The sequence below is a fragment of the Leopardus geoffroyi genome, chromosome B2 (assembly GCF_018350155.1).
Source record: "Leopardus geoffroyi isolate Oge1 chromosome B2, O.geoffroyi_Oge1_pat1.0, whole genome shotgun sequence".
NCBI classification, from domain to species: Eukaryota; Metazoa; Chordata; class Mammalia; order Carnivora; family Felidae; genus Leopardus; species Leopardus geoffroyi.
The window spans coordinates 34525994-34545522 of record NC_059332.1 but is presented as its reverse complement, the minus strand read 5'-3'; the positions used below and the strand labels follow the sequence as shown (position 1 = coordinate 34545522).

Genomic DNA, 19529 nt, shown 5'->3' with positions numbered 1-19529 from the left:
CAGCAGGAAGAGTCCTAACTGATCCCCCCATGATGTGACCTTGGGCAAGTCATGTAGCTCTCGGAGCCTCAGTTTCTTTATCCATACGACGGAACTGATAATATCTGAGTATGGAGAGAGACCTCTGTGTACCAGGTCCCTTTCTCACCACCAGGCACGAACATTTTTGTGCCTTCACATACATTCTCATCAACACTCGCTCAATGACCTCCGCCCTTGGAAAGCATTTCAATACTCCCTTCCAGTCCTTCCTATCACACACCCACCCATGGGCACCCCAACACACACTCTCCCGCTGTATTCTTCAACCCCACTCTTCCCATCCAGCCCTCCATCCCAAGACTCGGCCCTTCCGGGACCCAGCCTCTTGGCTCACCTACCCCTACCCTGTTCCCTTCCTGCAGTTCCACTGTCCAGATAGGGCCAAACCTTCCTGCCCCAGACTGGAAAAATCCCTACCAGATTCCCCCTCCCAGGAAGTGCAACAGAGGCCAGAGTCAGGAAGTGACTTTAATGTCTCAGGAGCTGGACTTTGAGCAAGATGGGGACTCTCCAGGCCCGTGGCCCCCAGGGAAGGAGGGAGGGGTGGCCGTGACCAGCCTGCATCTTTTTCTAAATCAAATGGCACCGGCGGGAACAGGTCGGGTCCTTGGAGATGCACTTCAAGCCCCACTGGCAGGGGCATAGGATGTTGATGCTTCCCTTGGTCTGCGGGAGATGGGAACAAGGGTTGGGGGTCACCAAGGTAAAGGGGAGAAGGGAGTTTCAACAGCTTGGGGAGCAGGAGCAAGTGAAGGGGTGAGCAGCCCCCTGCAGCGTTGGGACCATAGACAAGCTAATGAGCTTCTTGGTTTCAGTTTCCTCATCTGTCCAAGGGGGATAATAACAGTAACCCACCTCACAGGGTGATGTGAGAACTAAATAAAACAGAGCAAGGGCCCATAAAGAAAAGACCCTCTGGCCACCTCAGCTGTTGAGTCAGGGGCCTGACCGGTTCCTTACAGCACCGGCAGCTCCCCAGACAGGGACCTGGAGGCCAGCCCATTCTTCCTAGAGAGCTCTGGGCCCGGGGCCCAACAAGAAGAGAGGAGCAGTAACATGACGTCCTGCACATTTTGCATGTCCACCAGCTCATAACCCAGCTCCAGTGAACACTGTGGTTGCCGGGACGACCCGGTGAGGTTGTTACTTTAGCCCCATTTTACGGATGAGGAAACTAAGGCTGAGAGAGCAGAAGTGACCTGGCTGAGGTGGCAAAGACAGGGCTTGAAAAACTCAGGATTTAAACTCAGGCCCAACACTCCAAAGCTACGGTCCTGCCGCTGCAGTGCTTTGCCCCTCTCCAAAAATGAGGTCATTGTGGCAAGGAGGTGGCGATCAGTAGGGAAAAGGTCTTCTCCCATCTACTTGGCCGCAGTGATGTTAGGGTAGGGAATACTCATTCAGCAAACATTCGTTGAACACCTGCCATGGGCAGATACTAAGCCCAGGGTGGGTAAGGGCTCGACCAGCCCTCGAAGAGCTCCGGCCAGTGGTGGAGGCAGACAGAAAACACGGCAAACCGGGGAGAGCCACGCTGTGCCGAGGGTATGAGCTCATGGGAGCTCCAAGCAGAGAAGGCTTCTCAGAGGAGGTGGCTGGAGGTGTACTGCAGGACCAGTAGGAGCTTGCCGGGTGGAGGAAGGGGAAAAGGCACTCCAAGCAGAGCGCGAAGAAGCAGCGGCAGCCACCTGGGTTTTGTTAACCTTCCCCACCCTTCCGGCCAGAGGGGGCCGCCCCAGCCCAGAGGCTCACCTGGGGCAAGCACAGCCTGGCTACCCTGGCCTTGGGGGCACAGAGAGCACCCCTGTTGTTCAGGTCCATCAGGCAGCAGTCACTGACACACTCAGAGTGGTGGGAGCACTCAGCCCCATTCATCTGTGGGGACAACTCTGGTGTCACCAGCCCTCTCGCTGTGTGGGAAAGTGAGGGGGATTCCTGGTGCCTTGCCAAGGCCCCCGGGGGCCAGGAAGGGAAGCCGGGAGATGATCACCTCCAGGTGCCACCCCCTCTACACCCACTCCAGCAGCACTCAGAGGAGCAGGAGAGGAAGGGGGACTGGTACCTCTCCCTCTGCCTCTCCTTTCCTGGGCCTCCCTCCCCCAGTGCTGGGGGAGCATATACTCCCAGATCATGCTTTGGCAGGGGGCGGGGGTGGGAAGAAAGGGAGGGAGTGAAAGATGGGGAAGGGAAGGAAGAGTCATTGTGCTTAGGAGAGGGGAAGGAGGAATTAGGGCAGGTTGCTGAGGCGTGGCTGGCTGGACAAGTGGGCTCAGGGGAGAGAGAGCAGGATGCTGGTCAGAAGACCACTTTCTTTGACCTCGGGGGCCACAGGGAGGTGAAGCAGGGCTTTGACACCCTTCTGGCGACACATCAAGCTTCCAGCCCTGGGAACAAGTCCCCATTTTGGGGTGGTATCCACCCCCACCCCCCACTTCTGTCTCCAAACCCAACTGATGCCTCCTGGCTGGTCTATGATGCCACCGCCACCACCCTCTACTGTAGTGGAAGGTTCCAGACGTTCTTCGGCTCACCTTCATGAACTTCTTCTTGTTAAAGGGCCAGAACTCGCCCTGGTAAGGGAGCAGGAACCCCATGAGGAGCAAGAAGGCTGTGGCCATGGGCCTGAGCATGGAGCTTGGAGGCTCAGGTCGGACTCCTGAGGGGCCACGGGGTGGGGGCGGGATGGGGGGGGGAAACCCTGTGCCTAGCATGTGACCTGGCGCCCCAGGGCCCCGCCCTAGCCTGGGGGTGGAGGGTGGTGAAGTTAATGGTCACACGCTGCTCAGGAGCTGAGGCAGAAGGGCCTGAAGCCCTTTCTAGCACCGCAGAGGAGTCTCCCAGGCCCTAGGGAGCACTGCAAGGTATTCGGTGACACCCGGATTCAAGCCTTGGACAGGCTGGATTGTAGATATTAGGGGCTCTAGGGGCCTCCATATGCATTACTTCCAAACTGAAAAAAAAAAAAGAAAAAAAACCTGTGAAATAAAATTTTTGGAAAAATTATACAAAGTTGATATACTGAAACGAAAATAGCTTTCTTCTTCTTCTTCTTCTTCTTCTTCTTCTTCTTCTTTCTTCTTCTTTGAAAATAGGTTCCTTCTTAATAGTCTCACTCTCTCTTTCTCTCTCTGTCCTTGGTGCCCCAAATTGTCCCCCACCCCTTATCTTTTGAAGAAGCCAGTACTCCCCGCCCCCTTCCTCTCCAGGTCCAGTGTCCTCATCTGTAAGAATCAGGAGGTAAGACAAGATGGCCTCCAAGACCTAGGACTTGTGCAGTCCTAATGAGTTGATTGTCTCAGAATTTGTCTGTGAATTGTATGAAAGTCAGGGCATGGGGGACAAAATGGAAGGGAGGAGAGGGGAAGACACAGAAAGAAGAGGGGGGCTAAGGGAGAGCTGCATGTAGCAATCAGTGGAGTTTCCAGGGAGGTGAGCCTTCCTCGGGATGGCCCTCTCCATGAAACTCCCACTTGACCCCACCCTTGCCTGCTTCTCTTTTTAAAAATTTGCTCTAAGAAATTTATTTATTGGGGGAGGGGTGGGGTAAGGGGCAGAGAGAGAGGAAGGGGCAGAGAGAGAATCCCAAGCAAGCTCTGAGATGCCTGCATGGAGCCCAACCTGGGGCTTGAACCCACAAACTGCAACAAACTGAGAGTCATGACCTGAGCTGAAATCAAGAGTTGGTTGCTTAACTGAGCCACCCAGGTGCCCCTAAAAATTTGCTCTTAAGAAGCTATATGAGGGGCACCTGGGTGGCTCAGTCAGTTAAGTGTCTGATTTCGTTTCAGGTCACGATCTCACTCTTCCTGAGTTGGAGCCCCACGTTAGGCTCTGTGCTGACAACACAGAGCCTGGAACCTGTTTCAGATTGTGTCTCCCTCTCTGTGTCTGCCCCAAGCCACTTGCGCTCTGTCTCTCTCTCTCTCTCTGTCTCTCTCTCTCTCTCAAAAATAAACATTAAAAAAAAGAAGAAGAAGAGCTATGAGGGGCGCCTGGGTGGCTCAGTCAGACGTCAGACTTCAGCTCAGGTCATGATCTCAAGGTTCACGAGTTCAAGCCCCAAGTTGGGCTCTGTGCTGACAGCTCAGAGACTGGAGCCTGCTTTGGATTCTGTGTCTTCCCCCTCTCTGCCCCTCCCCCACTCATACTCTGTCTCTCTCTGTCTCTCAAAAATAAACAAACGTTAAAAAATTTTAAAAAAGGGCCGGTAGTATGAGAAGCCCTGCCTTGGTAGGGGTTGCTAAAGATGTAATTATGCCTCCTCCCAAACTCATATGTTGAAGCTCTGACCCCCAGTGGGATAATATATGTAGAGATGGGGACTTTGGGAGGTGGGTAGGTTTAGATGAGGTCATGAGGGGTCCCTCCTGAGGAGATTAGTGCCCTCATGAGAAGAGACACCAGAGCAGTACTTGGCTGGCTCACTTGGTAGAGCATGCTACACTTGGTCTCGGGGTCATGAGTTCGAGACCCATGTTTGGCACAGAGATTACTTTAGACAGAGAAGGAGAAGGAGAAGAAGGAGAAAAGACACCAGAGAGCTTGCTGTCTCTTTGTCTCTGTCATATGAGGACACAGCAAAAAATGCAGCCATCTCCACGCCAAGAAAAGAGCCCTCACCAGAACCCAACTATGCTGACACTATGATTTGGGGCTTCTGGTTTTCAGAACTGTGAGAAATACATCTCTGTCATTTAAGCTACCCAGTCTAGGATATTTTGTTATGGCAGCTAAGCTGACTAATATAGGAGCCTTAACTCTTTTCTCTAAGAATAACAGCTTCCGTGGCACTCAAAGTTTTGGATCCACTGTCTCAATTAGCCCTATATTTGTCAGGGCAATTAACACTAGCTGTCACAACAGAGAACTCCTGAAATTTTGGTGGCTTGGCACAATAATGTTTTATTTACCATTCGTGTGAAGTCTGATATGGGACAGAAGACCTTTCTTCCATCTTGTAGCTACACCATCTGGAAGATTGGCTTCTGGGGTCATTCTGGAAGGTGGAAGAGAAAGATGGAGGAAGTATATGGACACTTAAATGCCTCAGCCAAGAGTGACATATGCCTCTTCCACTCAGTGACCATTGGCCAGAACTAGTCACATGACCTCAACCTTCTTCAAGGGAGGGGGGGAAATTCAAGGGAATCCTAGAATATTTAGTGTATTCAGTCATTTCTGCTACCTCTTATCCCCATTTTACAGATGAGGAACCCAAAGATTCCCAAATCTGTGCCCAAATAACACAATTAAGTCACGGAGCCATATATAAACCCAGGGCATTCTAGCTATTGAGCTCAAGCTCTTACAATTGTCCTGTACTGCCTTGAGTGGCCAGAAGTCTTTGTTCCCATAAAGGGATTCCTGTCATCAAGGTGTCCTCTCTCTCCAGCAGTCATGGTCTCTCACTCTCTTCAGACCCTTGTTCTTCTGCTTTGGTCAGCTAGTTACCATTAAGCTCGCCACATCTCCCAGCTCCACTGTGAACTAGAGGGGATCCCCAGGCACTGATAATTCTCTGCACAGAGTTACCTCCTTCCCTGTGGTATCTGGTTGTGCCCTTGTGAATGCTAGATAATTGGAAAAATACTGTTAACTGCCCAGGAAAGGGCAGTTTTGGAGGCAAGAGGCCAGAAGCTGTGTATCAGGATTGGCAATTTGGGGTTCTTGATCTGGAGTCCAAGGGCCCCTGGGAAGTTTATTGAAGGCCCTGAGAGGATGGTGGAGCCCCTGGAATTCTATGTGCATGGCTTAAAAAATTTTTTTAAGACATAGGGCCACAGTTTTCCTCAGAAATGATTTAAGACTGGTTCAGAAACTTCTTTTTTTTTTTTTTAAGTTTATTTTGAGAGAAAGAGTACATGTGCATGTGCGTGAGCAATGGAAGGGCAGAGAGAGAGAATCCCAAGCAGGCTCTGCACTAACAGAGCAGAACCTGACACAAGGCTTGATCTCACGACCCTGGGATCATGACCTGAGCCCAAATCAAGAGTCGGACGCTTAACTGACTGAGCCACCCAGGCGTCCCAGAACCTTCATTTTAAAGTGAGGAAACTGAGGACCAGAGAAGGAAGGGACTTCCACAAGTGACTCAGTAGAGCCAGGCCTAAACCCTGGGCTCTAGACTCCAAGTCCTGCACTCTTTCTTCTATACCAATGGCTTGTCTCCCAAATCCAGCTGGCGCTGGTCAGAGGCACACCCGTGCAGTATGAAGGGGGGTGGGAGCCAGATCACCAGGGTGTTCAGAGCTGGGGTGTGGGAGTGGTTGCTGAGTCACCTGACCTTCGAGTGCAGCCACGGCCCTGCCCATTGGCCAGGGCCCAAACATGGCCACCCCAGTCTTGTATGATGAGAATGGGAGTCTGTCCAGAGCAGGGGGACACCTTGCTGGTGGACCTCCATAATCTCCCCCTGTCCCCTTTCCCTGTCCCTTCATTTCCCTCCTCTGACATCCTCCAGTATCTTTCTTCTTTCCTGCATCTTTCTGGTGGTTTCCATGACAATGTTCTCACTGGTCTACAGCAAAATGATGAAAATAAGAGTAACATAGGGCTTTTGTTAAAAATAAATATATTTAATTTAAAGAATGAGTCTGTGTTCTGAAATCATGTCCTTCCTCCTTTTTTTGGTGTTTTTATGATACAAGGTGGAAGAGAAAGATGGAGGAAGCATACGGACACTTAAATGCCTCAGCCAAGAGTGACATATGCCTCTTCAGTTTTCCATGTCGTAGTAGTTGAATACATGTTGTGAATATATATACGCAAATTCTGTCGGTCCCCAAGGTTTTTTGGAAGTTTTATCAGTCTATGAGATCCAAAATAAAATTCTGGAGAAAACTGATGTAGTGGAAATTGTCTCTTACTCAATTCATCCCTGAGGGGGCTCTCAGGGCGATCTGGGGAGAACGATGAACAAGTAGGTGCCTGAAAGAGTTTGAGACCTGAAGACAGCACAGCCAAAGCTTCCTAGAGAAGACAGGCAGTGGGGAATATTTGGAGGTGGAGGGGTGGAGACACCACAGTCATACATAGAACACCCAGGACAGCTCTGGATGCCAGCAGAAGGGGGTAGTGCTCTTTTTCAAAGCCTTGAAGGGAGACTAGGACTCAGGCAAGCAGAGAATAAAGGCTTTCCAAGCGGGGGTCCAGAGTGAGCAAAGATTTGGAGGTACGAATGAGCAGAGCACAGTGAGGACAAGCTGTCTGCTTGTGGAAAAAACAGAATGCAGTCAGGACAGTCAGTGCTTTGGGAAACTTGGAGGCCATGAAGGTAACCCCAGTTGAGGTGGCTCCTAAATGGAAAACTGTGCTGGTGGTGGCAACGGGGAGATGGGAGATTGCTGGTTCCTGGGGAATGGGGATGGATGTTGGCAGGCAGAAACACAGGTATGGAGAATACCCCAAGTTTGACACATGAGGATTGCTCTAGATTCAGGAAAGGTTCCCCCCGGGACTAGGAATGAGTCATAGACGTATCGTTTAACGAGGGGAATGCCAAAGGAAGGATACTCAGAAATATGTGCCCATGGCCTCCCATCCCTCCAAAATCTTAAGCTACAATCCACAGACCATGAATTTCAATCATTTTTTTTTCAACTAAAAGAGATACACTTTATATTGGCATTCAGACAACCAGTAGATATTCTTAGCATCCATTCCAATTGGCTGATGTCTGTGTCATGCTGGTGGTTGAATATTTGGATTATCACCATTGCAAATGTGTGTGTGTGTGTGTGTGTGTGTGTGTGTGTGTGTGTATACGCATGTATAATGTGTGTAAATGTGTATGGAACTGAAGTTTCACAAATAATACTTACATTTACTATATATAATCTGTTCCAAGATTATTTATTATATTCCATCTTTTAAAAATGTTGATTAGAATCCACCAAATTGAATCTGCAAAACAATTAACATGATGCATCACATCAATAAAGGACAAGAACCATATGATCCTCTCAATAGATGCAGAGAAAGCATTTCACAAAATACAGCATCCTTTCTTGATAAAAACCCTCAAGAAACTAGGGATAGAAGGATCATGCCTCAAAATCATAAAAGCCATACATGAACAACCCAATGCTAATATCATCCTCAATGGGGAAAAACTGAGAGCTTTCCCTCTAAGGTCAGGAACAAGACAGGGATGTCCACTGTCACCACTGTTATTCGACATAGTATTGGAAGTCTTAGCCTCAGCAATCAGACAATGCAAAGAAATAAAAGGCATCCAAATCGGCCTGGAGGACGTCAAACTTTCACTCTTCGCAGATGACATGATACTCTATACGAAAAACCCAAAAGATTCCACCAAAAACAGCTAGAACTGATTCATGAATTCAGCAAAGTTGCAGGATATAAAATCAACGCACAGAAATTGGTTGCATTCCTATTCACCAACAATGAAGCAACAGAAAGAGAAATCAAGGAATCGATCCCATTTACAATTGCACCAAAACCCATAAAATACCTAGGAATAAATCTAACAAAAGAGGTGAAAAATCTATATGCTGAAAACTATAGAAAGCTGATGAAAGAAATTGAAGAAGACACAAAAAAATGGAAAAAGATTCCATTCTCCTGGATAGGAAGAACAAATATTGTTAAAATGTCGATACTACCCAAAGCAATCCATAGATTCAATGCAAACCCTATCAAAATAACACCAGCATTCTTCACAGAGCTAGAGCAAATAATCCTAAAATTTGTATGGAACCAGAAAAGACCCCGAATAGCCAAAGCAATCTTGAAAAAGAAAACCAAAGCAGGAGGCATCACAATCCCGGACTTTAAGCTATACTACAAAGCTGTAATCATCAAGACAGTATGGTACTGGCACAAGAACAGACACTCAGATCAATGGAACAGAATAGAGAACCCAGAAATGGACCCACAAACGTATGGCAACTAATCTTTGACAAAGCAGGAAAGAATATCCAATGGAATAAAGACAGTCTCTTCAGCAAATGGTGCTGAGAAAACTGGACAGCGACATGCAGAAGAATGAACCTGGACCACTTTCTTGTACCATACACAAAAATAAACTCAAAATGGCTGAAATACCTAAATGTAAGACAGGAAGCCATCAAAATCCTCGAGGAGAAAGCAGGCAAAAACCTCTGTGATCTTGGCCGCAGCAACTTCTTACTCAACATGTCTCCAGAGGCAAAGGAAACAAAAGCAAAAATGAACTACTGGGACCTCATCAAAATCAAAAGCTTCTGCACAGTGAAGGAAACAATCAGCAAAACTAAAAGGCCACCGATAGAATGGGAGAAGATATTTGCAAACGACATATCAGATAAAGAGTTAGTATCCAAATCCAAAATCTACAAAGAACTTATCAAACTCAACACCCAAAAAACAAATAATCCAGTGAAGAAATGGGAAAAAGACATGAATAGACACTTCTCCAAAGAAGACATCCAGATGGCCAACCGACACATGAAAAAATGCCCAGCATCACTCATCATCAGGGAAATAGAAATCAATACCACAATGAGATACCACCTTACACCTGTCAGAATGGCCAACATTAACAACTCCGGCAACAACAGACGTTGGCAAAAATGCAGAGAAAGAGGATCTCTTTTGCATTGTTGGTGGGAATGCAAGCTGGTGCAGCCACTCTGGAAAACGGTATGGAGGGTCCTCAAAAAATTAAAAATAGAACTACCCTATGACCCAGCAGTTACACCACTAGGCATTTATCCAAGGGATACAGGTGTGCTGTTTCCAAGGGACACATGCGCCCCCATGTTTAAAGCAGCACTATGAAAACAATGGCCAAAGTATGGAAAGAGCCCAAATGTCCATCGATGGATGAATGGATAAAGAAGATGTGATATATATATATATATATATATATATATATACACACAATAGAATATTCCTTGGCAATCAAAAAGAATGAAATCTTGCCATTTGCAACTATGTGGATGGAACTGGAGGGTATTACGCTAAGAGAAATTAGTCAGTCACAGAAAGACACAAATCATATGACTTCACTCATATGAGGACTTTAAGAGACAAAACAGATGAACATAAGGGAAGGGAAACAAAAATAATATGAAAACAGGGAGGGGAACAAAACAGAAGAGACTCATAAATATGGAGAACAAACTGAGGGTTACTGGAGGGGTAACCAGTGGGAGGGGGGATGGGCTAAATGGGTAAGGGGCATTAAGGAATCTACTCCTGAAGTCATTGTTGCACTATATGCTAACAAATTTGGATGTAAAATTTAAAAAAAAAAAAATAAAAAAAAATAAAAGAAAAAAAGGAATCCACCAAATTGATTTCACCACCCACTTGTGGTCCGCGTCAATTACTCTACCACTCTGTTGAGTCCAGCTGGTCTGACTGCCCAACTCATTGTGGACATCTCAGCAATCTCCATTTGCCCATTGATTCATTCACTCAACAAACATTTAGTGACACCTGCTCTATGGTAGGCACTTCATCATCAGGCTTCAGTTGCAGATAACAGACACAATCGTACCTACTCTAAACAGGAAGAGATGTAATACAGATAACTGAGGGCTTACAAAATCATTGAAATTCGGGACTGGAAGAGTGAGATCCAGACTGAGCTTCCAGGAATGCAACCCAACAAACACTGCAGACCTGATCTGCCAGGGAAGCTACTAATTCAGCCACCATCAGGAAGGTTAAGAGTCAGGAGGCCATCGCTACAACTGTTGGAGCAAGGAACACACACCTTAGCTGTGACCTCAGGATCAGGAAGCTGCCATCAAGATCATTGCCTGTGGGGCACCTGGGTGGCGCAGTCGGTTAAGCGTCCGACTTCAGCCAGGTCACGATCTCACGGTCTGTGAGTTCGAGCCCCGCGTCGGGCTCTGGGCTGATGGCTCAGAGCCTGGAGCCTGTTTCCGATTCTGTGTCTCCCTCTCTCTCTGCCCCTCCCCCGTTCATGCTCTGTCTCTCTCTGTCCCAAAAATAAATAAACGAAAAAAAAAAGATCATTGCCTGTGTCTGCTACATCCGTCCTAGCCAAAAGAGAGAATGTCTCCCACACAAATACCTCTGCCCCATTTAACCCCATTCACGTTAGTTCTCAGGCAGCGCGTATGATCAGTGATACCAAAATCACATCTGGGGTCCTGGGTGTGATAGCCTAATGTTTCGCTTTCCAGCCTGGCTATATAGGAAGACACACCAGGACAAGGTGGAACAGAAGCTACACAAGCCAGTCGACAGCAGCCCCGCTCCGACAAAATGTCTGGAAGCGACCCCGGTTACCTGGATGGTGTGAAGGTAGGTTTCTACTTCCTGTCTGAAAACTTTTCAATTTTCACAGCTGCACGTCACTTTGACTGACAACCTATGCTTTTTATTTCTCTGCTTCTTTTTCATATATATTTAATGTGTTAGGTTTTTTAAAATCATAAATTCAATGGCCAGGGTTTTTCCTCTCCTCTGGGAATTTGGGGGGGGGGCGGGAAGTGTCATGCCCCACAACCTTCCCCTTTACCAACTGCACTGTTTTTATGCACCCATCCTGGCCTACTCTCTGACAGGTGAGTGGAAGCTCCTTTTTTACTTTCTTCTAGCAACAATCAAGAGAGAATGTTCCTTCCCTCTGCTCTCTGCCATCATCAACCTAGCTCACCGTAACTTGAACTTGCCCATCCCCTCTAGCCTTCCATGGTAATCATAAAACAATCCCTAAAAACAGTTGGTTCACAGATAAAAGATGATATCTGCCACTTGCGGAAACCGAGGCAAGGGATGGTCCTGGGAAAGATGGGCAGGTAGATGAGCTCGCCTCCCCTTTCTGTGTCCTTTGATGGACCAAACTCACTCTCCCCACTGGTACCCAGCTCTGTGCTCACCTGCCAGCACCTATTTAAGAGGATACAGTAAGAGCACTCAGAGCTCAATAAATGTTTGTCTCATAAATAAACTGTAAAACAAATCACTGGTAGTGTCATCTCTTTACCAAGACAGGGCTGTAGGTAGGTTTAGCCATGGTAAAATAAACCACAGAATAAATGGCTTAATGTCAGATAGAGGTTTATTTCTCTTGCATGTAATGTTCCCAGCGTGCATAGTCCAGGGCTGATATGGCATCTCCACGGTCCCTGAGTCCTCCCTTTAAGGATTCTTCCATTCCGATGACCAGTTGTCGTCACATGGCCACACCTAGCTGCAAGGGAAGCTGGGAAATGCAGTGTCTGTTCTAGGCAGCCATGTGGTCTGATAACAATGAGGAATGGCTGCAGTCTAGCAGTCTATGTTGTATGTGTATTTGCCAGAGGTATGCCTACTAATTCCATAAGGTGCATTCCCGCTCAGACCCAAGAGTCCTGCCTCTAATCTCCTTAATCATGCAATCTCCATTCCACACCCTCTCTGCTTCCTGGACTCACATTTGACTCCAGCATCCCCCGGAATATAAGTACACAGGGTGATAGGAGAATGCAGAGGTCCTACAGTGAGGATTCATTTCCCTTTGTCATTCTTTGTCAGCTCAGACTGACAGTGCTGGGCCAAACACAGTGGCCCACAGGTACACACTTTGGAAACAACAAATACTCGCCAGCCATGTGCCCAGAAGACATCACTGGAGCTCTGTAGCTAGTCTGGATGATTTCCAGCCTTAGGAAATAGGATTCGTTACACAGTGCCTCTTCCCCACCTGCCGATAACGTGACCTGGGGTACTTCCAGCCTCAGGGAATTTCCTATAAGGTTTCACCCAGGGCTCAAATCTGAGGAATCAGTTCACTCCCTTGGAAGTAGCTGAGGTTCTCACACTTGCTCTGGTGGCTTAGACCTTCTGGTGCTCTCTACAGAACACCAGGAAATGGCAAAAGATGTAATCCAAGTTCATGAACTCCGCTCTCTTTCTCTGCCTTCCTTCCCTCTTCTCACTCTGTTGTACGTATCTAGGTCACTGCTTCTCAGACAACAATACATAAACTATTTTAAGAAATCACATTTCCATGCTTTTCTATCATTATTTGTTTGCCCCATGCTCATTCATTTTGAAACGTGTTACTCATCAGCCGATAAGCTGTAGCAAGTGCCAAACACTTAGGAGAAAAATACCTGCTCACTTAACTCTTTCCTCCACTTAGTTTCGGCTATGGGACTCCTGGCCCAACTCATGGAAAAGAGGTGTTTTAAGGTGGCAATGACTGTGAAACCCTGGGAGAGTGGGGTTTAGAGGAGAGGAAGGCAGTAGAGGGGAAGAGGGACCTCCCAGGCTGGGTTGTGGATTTACCAAATGACTCGGTAGGCCAGTGTCATGGAGGAGGAAAGCTCTCTCTCCACTCACTTCTTATTCCTCTCAAAGGAAACCATATCATGTTCCAGGACATCCTGATGGCCATGGTTTCTTGTAGGCAGGGATCACAGGCATTAAGGTCCCACACCTGAGTGTACTGTTGTGGATTTTTGTTCTCGTTTTCATTCTGAAAGAAGAGAACCCACCCAGTGACTGGTCCCATGAAACAGTCATTTGTTGTATTTGTTTCCTATTGTTGTATAACAAATTACCCCAAAGCTTAGTGGCTTAACACATCATTTCTTAGTTCACAGTCTGTGTGTGTCAGGAATCCAATCACAGTGTAGCTGGGCCCTCTGGTTCTGGGTCTCTCACAAGGCTCCAGTCAACTTGTTGGCTGGGGCTGTGGTCATCTTCAGGCTCGGCTGGGGTGGGTCTGCTTCGAAGCTTCCTCAAGTGGTGGTTGACAGGTTTTGGCTCCTTGCAGGATCTTGGACTGACAGACTCGGTTCTTCACAGACTTTGGCCTGAGTCCAGCCAGGGTTCCTTGCCATGTAGTCCTCTCCATAAAGACAACTCACAGCATGGCAGCTGGCTTCATGAGCACAAGCAAGCAAAAGGCAAGAGAGAATGGAAGCAAGATGGAAGTCATAGCCTTTTGTAACCTAATCTAAAGAGTAACAGTCTCTTGGGGCGCCTATGTGGCTCAGTCAGTTAAGCATCCGACTGCTGATTTCCGCTCAGGTCATGATCATATCGTTCCTGAGATCAAGCCCCACACTGGGCTCTGTGCTGCCAGTGTGGAGCCCGCTTCTCTCTCTCAAAAATAAAGTTTTAAAAATAACAGTCTCTTCCTTTGCCATCTTCTGTTGGTTAGAAGCAAGTCACTAAGTCCAGATTACATTCAAGGGAGGCAGATTATAGAAGGGCATATTTAGGAGTGGGGACCATTGGGGTTATTTTATTTATTTATTTATTTTTCAATTTTTATTTTTTAAAGATGCGTTTGAGTATCTTTTTTAAAAACTTTTATTAATCTTTATTTATTTTTGAGAGAGAGACAGAGTGTGAGCAGGGGAGGAGCAGAGAGAGAGGGAGACACAGAATCCAAAGCAGGCTCCAGGCTCTGAGCTGTCAGCACAGAGCCCGACGTGGGGTTCAAACTCACAAACTGTAAGATCGTGACCTGAACTGAATGAAGTCGGATGCTTAACTGACTGAGCCACCCAGGTGCCCCGATAAATAAACAATCTTTAAAGCTTTATTTGCTGGTGATAAAAGGATTTCTATTTCACAAAATAGAAATCAATCTCTCTCCTCTCTCTTTTTTGTTTCTTTACTCATAACAGTGACTCTGGAGTTCTTATTGCTTTGGGCTTGGGGAGCAGGCTGGTGGTAACATGAGTTAAGAGAGAAGGAGAGGTTCTGCTTTAAGTCTTAGGACAAAGCCAGGGACTCCAGCTCCATTTGCTTGAGAACACTGTGCTGGGATCTTGCTGGAAGTCATCTCGTGGAGACAGCTGAAATTCCCTGATCTCTGCCTCCTTTAGGAAATCAGTTACAGGAGTAATTGGCAGTCTGGCTCGCTAACTATCATCTACCAGCAAGCCAGCCCCTACATAGTCCCATCCAAGGGAAACTGATCGGTTTCCCTTTTGGTAAAATTCTCCGCCTTCCTTCCCTCTTCTCATTCTATTGTATGTATCTAGGCCACTGCATCTCAGACAACAATACACAAGCTATTTTAAGAAATCACATTTTTAAAAATGTTTTCCTATTATTATTTCTTTGCTCCTTGCTCATTCATTTTGAAATCTGTTGCTCATCCACAGAGAAGCTGTAGCAGGTGCCACACGTGTCTCACCCTGGAAAGCTCTTTCCTCTTTCCTCGCCCCGCCCTCTCCTCTCCGGAGATCCAAGGCAAGCCTCTTACTTCTATGAAGCCTCCTCAGAATCAACTGAAAAGATGGAAAGAGATGTTTCCTTGGAAATGTAATTGCCTGCAGGTGAAAGAAGTCTGCAGGTAAGGAAACAAGCTAAACATCTGGAAGGAAAGCTGAGGGAAGGGATAAGATGGCAGCTATGAATTATCAAATTTCCCTTCTCCTTGGAAGAGAACCTCTGTAGGGGGAGACAGATGCATCCCGCTGCTAAGCACACAGTAGGTGTTCCATTAGTCCTTTTTGATTAATGCCTTCTGCGGTGGTTCTTCAGTGTTCACAAATTCTTTACCACTCCTCCCTTCAAAAGGCAGAGCCTAATTCTCCCTTCCTTAAATGTGGGCTGGATCAGCGAATGACTTGTAATGAATAGAATATGGTGGACTGATAATGTATGACTTCAAGTTAGGCCAGAAAGGGTACTGCAGTTTTTGCCCTGCTTTCTCTTGGATGATCCACTCTAGGAGAAGCCAGCCGCTATGCCACTAGGACTCTCAAGCATCTCTGTGGAGACGGACAAACTGAGGTCTTCTGCCAACAGCCAGCATCAACTTGCCAGCCAAATAAATGAGCCATCTTGGAAGTGGATCCTCCAGCCCCAGTCAAGCCTTCAGATAATTGCAGCCCTGGCCAAAAGTTTGACTGCAACCATAGCTTGACTGGATCCAAACCACCCAGCTAAGATGCTTCAGAATCGCCATGAGAGATAACAAATGCTTGCTGATGTTTTAAATTGCCAAGAGGGAGGGATCTGGAGAGACACAGCAGGAGGAAAAGGTTTTTGTTTTCTGGATCAAGTGTGCTCAGCTGGCAAGTTCCTGCAGTGCAAACAGCTTCACCCCTGCCCAGTCCCTAGAGTGACCAGCAACGCCAGTAGCTAGGAGCTTCTCCTGACACTGACCCCCGTGGGCAGTAATGTAAGCAGAGCGCCTTCACCTCCAGCAGCATTTGCAGATTCTCCAGCATCCAGCACCCGCTGTGCGTGTGGCTGCTCCAGCACGAGGCTCCTAGATCATGCATGAGCTCTCTAGCATCAGGCTTCTGCCGTCCATAGAGGCCAGCAGCACCCAGCGGGCAGCAGCTTGCCCTGTACCCTGCCCAGGCAGTTTTCTAGCCTTTGGTTTGGCAGCCCCCTGGGAAGAACTTTCCTTGGCATCCTAGAGGGCAGATCTCTGGCAAGTTTCACTCTCATGACAGTACAGTGACTTTTCTGACATCTGGCGAGCCATAGGCTATGTACTCAACAAGGTCTGGAATTCAGCCATAGTGGGGGATGGGGGGGTGCCTCTTCCTTGGGTGCTCTTTCCTCGACCTCAGCCATGGGGGGTAGGGGTTACTCCTATATCTACTATTCATGTATTCTGTACCCTTTACTCACCAATTCTTTTGTTACTCGAATCACCTGGGGTAATAATTATATTAAAATGTCCCCGTTCAAGTTACTGTGGGGTTTCTCTCTCTTGATCGGACCCAGATTGAGACATTGTGTTTTGTCATAGTTTGTTACACAGCAACAAAGAACCAATACACCCCTCCCCATCTCATTGCCCATTGCCAACTCCCCTTTTATTACCATCAGCCAATGGTTACCATGTACCTACGCGGAGCAGGCTCTTCCTTCGAGGTTTTTGTCAGGAGTCATATATGACCTACTGCAAAAAGAAGAACAAAGTTTTTAACAAAGGCTTAATTAGCCAAATGCCAGATATAAGGATCAGACGTGAAGGGCTGCAGGAAGCAGCAAAGGCTTGTTGGAGAAAGCTCTAGGCTGCAGTAGGGTGTCACCCAACTCTGATGACTCTATAGGACACAGCCCAGTAGAAAGGAAAGAGAAGAGCGTTGTAGGTAAGGGGAACATTGTATCAACAGCCTAGAGGCAAGACCCCATGCGGTAGAAGTAGGGCAGCAGTGACTAGTTCACTCCAGTTTGGCTGGTGAAGAGGTTTGACGCGGTAGGCTGGTGGCAAGCAAGGTGACCAGATCATGAAGGTCCTTGAATACAAAGCTAATTCGTTTGGCACCATCATGTAAAAAAGAGGTCCGGTGACCATATCTTTGAGGGCAAAACTCAACCTACTTTTGTTGTCAGTACAATTATACTTGTCAGATCACGAGACTTAGCTTTGGAGCTGAGAAAAAGTTCACCATGACAGTTGGGAAGCTGTGAATGTTTTTGAGGATGATGCAGTGTGGGGTTCTGAAATTAGCCTGGAGTGTGTAGGGTCAAAGAGAATGGAGACCAGAATTAGAAAACTCAGAATTCCTGATGTAGGGAATAGGGTAGCAGCAGTGGAAAATGAAGAACTGGGTAGATGTGGGATGTTCTGAATGGTTGGCTGGATGTGATGGATAGAGGTTGAAGGTGATGCCCAGTACTTAGCTGGTGACATAGGAACAGAGGGAGCTGGCTGAGGAGTGGGTAGGATGATGTTGGCTTTTGGCAGGTTCCACTGGGGTCACTGCAGTGTATCCAAGAAGCAGGAAGGAGCAGCCCTCAGGCCTGCACTCAGGAGAGAGACAAGAGCTGATGATTCAGATCTGGTAGTGATGTCCACTCAGAGGTGACAAGTCAGACTTTGGGAGATGGTGATGAGGATGGTCCCCAAGTAGGAACCGGCTCTCTGATCAGCCCATCCTCAATCAACAACCCTCCTCCCACCCCCACTGACCCAAGAGATGAGGTCCTGGGTCGGGAATTCAGTGGGGACACATTTCCCCAAGTATTCAGTCCTAAACAGACCCCCTAAAAGCCAAAAGCACTATCTTCCTCAACTGCCACAGATTCTGGATTAGAATCCAGAGTCCGCTCTCATAGGGCTCAGGCCAAGGAATATGAAAGCAAAAAGCTTGAGTCTAGGAGGCTCTAACCCTATTTCTGCCCCAGATCAGTCATGAAACCTTGAGCAAATCACTTTTCCTCTTTGGGTTTGTTTTTTCTTTCAGCAAAATGCCAGAGTTGGCCTTAGACTAGACTGTGGTCCTGCCCGTAAGAACGCTGGGGTTCTTTAGCTGGGCCAACACGTTCTTCCTCCTAAATCAAGTAGTAGCAGATAGAACGACTCCAATTTTAGGGTTTTCTCCCATAACGTTTTCTCTTTTTTTAATGTTCATTTATTTTTGAGAGAAAGGGTGACAGAGCATGAGTGGGGGAGGGGCAAAGAGCGAGGGAGACACAGAATCCGAAGCAGGCTCCAGGTTCTAAGCTGTCAGCACAGAATCTGATGTGGGGATCAAACTCATGAACCATGAGATCATGACCTGAGCCAAAGCCAGACCCTCAACCGACTGAGCCACCCAGGTGCCTCCCATAGTGTTTTCTTAAACCATTAACAACCGCTACTGTTTGTTTTCCAGATAACACAGGTAACACAATGAATGAACACATGGGAAATGCGCTATCTGGCAATTCTGAAAATAGGTGATCATATTTGGTTTGACAGTCTTCTTGTTTCTGGAGACTACACGGTTATGGTTTTATATTATTCACATAATCACTCTGGTTTCTAAAGCTAAGTTCTAGTGGCATTTCAGGGTGCTTCTTGGAGAGTTCTGGGACTCCCCGGTGCCTGCAACCCAAAGAGACTGGTCTGCAGACACACAGGACTCAATGCTCTCTAGGACCTTTCCAGTGTCAATCTTTCACTCTCTCAATCTTCGATCTTTGGTGAATACCCTTCGCGTGCAGAACATTGTGTCTTACATTCACTAACTCACATATCCCCCATGTAATCCTCTCAACAGCCTCAGGAGATAAGTTCTCTCATTATATAGATTATTATATATGTCATTTTATAGGTGAAGGGACTGAGGCTCACATAGGGTGCATGGCTTGCCTAAAGTCACACAATCAGTACGTGACAGAGCTGTATTTGAACCTGAGAGTCTGATTCCAGAGCTCTCACTCTTCTAATATGCCTGCAGTCTCTGTCATTAATGCTTTTTCCACCAAATATTTTCAGTTCTTGGACACATAGTAAGACTGATCTCCCCTACCCTCTATGGCTAGTGAAGTGCGAGCATCATTTCTGGTGTAACTTTTTTTTTTTTTAATGTTTATTTATTTTTGAGAGAGACAGAGTGTGACCGGGGGAAGGGCAGAGAGAGAGAGCGAGACACAGGATCCGAAGCAGGCTCCGGGCTCTGAGCTGTCAGCACAGAACCCGACGTAGGGCTGAAACTCACCAACCGGGAGATCGTGACCTGAGCTGAAGTCGGTCACTTACCCGACTGAGCCACCCAGGCGCCCCTCTGGTGTAACTTTCAAGAGCCAGTGATCACTGCCACCTTTCCTTT

General features: G+C 47.2%; 1 protein-coding gene across 1 annotated transcript; it reads right to left on the bottom strand.

Annotated features, from left to right (window-relative positions):
* Positions 1-514: 514 nt before the first annotated feature.
* CLPSL2 (colipase like 2) lies at positions 515-2695 on the bottom strand. The gene is made up of 3 exons (XM_045500782.1): positions 2574-2695; positions 1795-1917; positions 515-708 (listed from the first exon to the last, which is right to left on the bottom strand). The coding sequence occupies exons 1-3, from the start codon at positions 2670-2672 to the stop codon at positions 613-615; spliced, it is 318 nt and encodes a 105-aa protein (XP_045356738.1). The 5' UTR covers positions 2673-2695; the 3' UTR covers positions 515-612.
* Positions 2696-19529: the final 16834 nt, after the last annotated feature.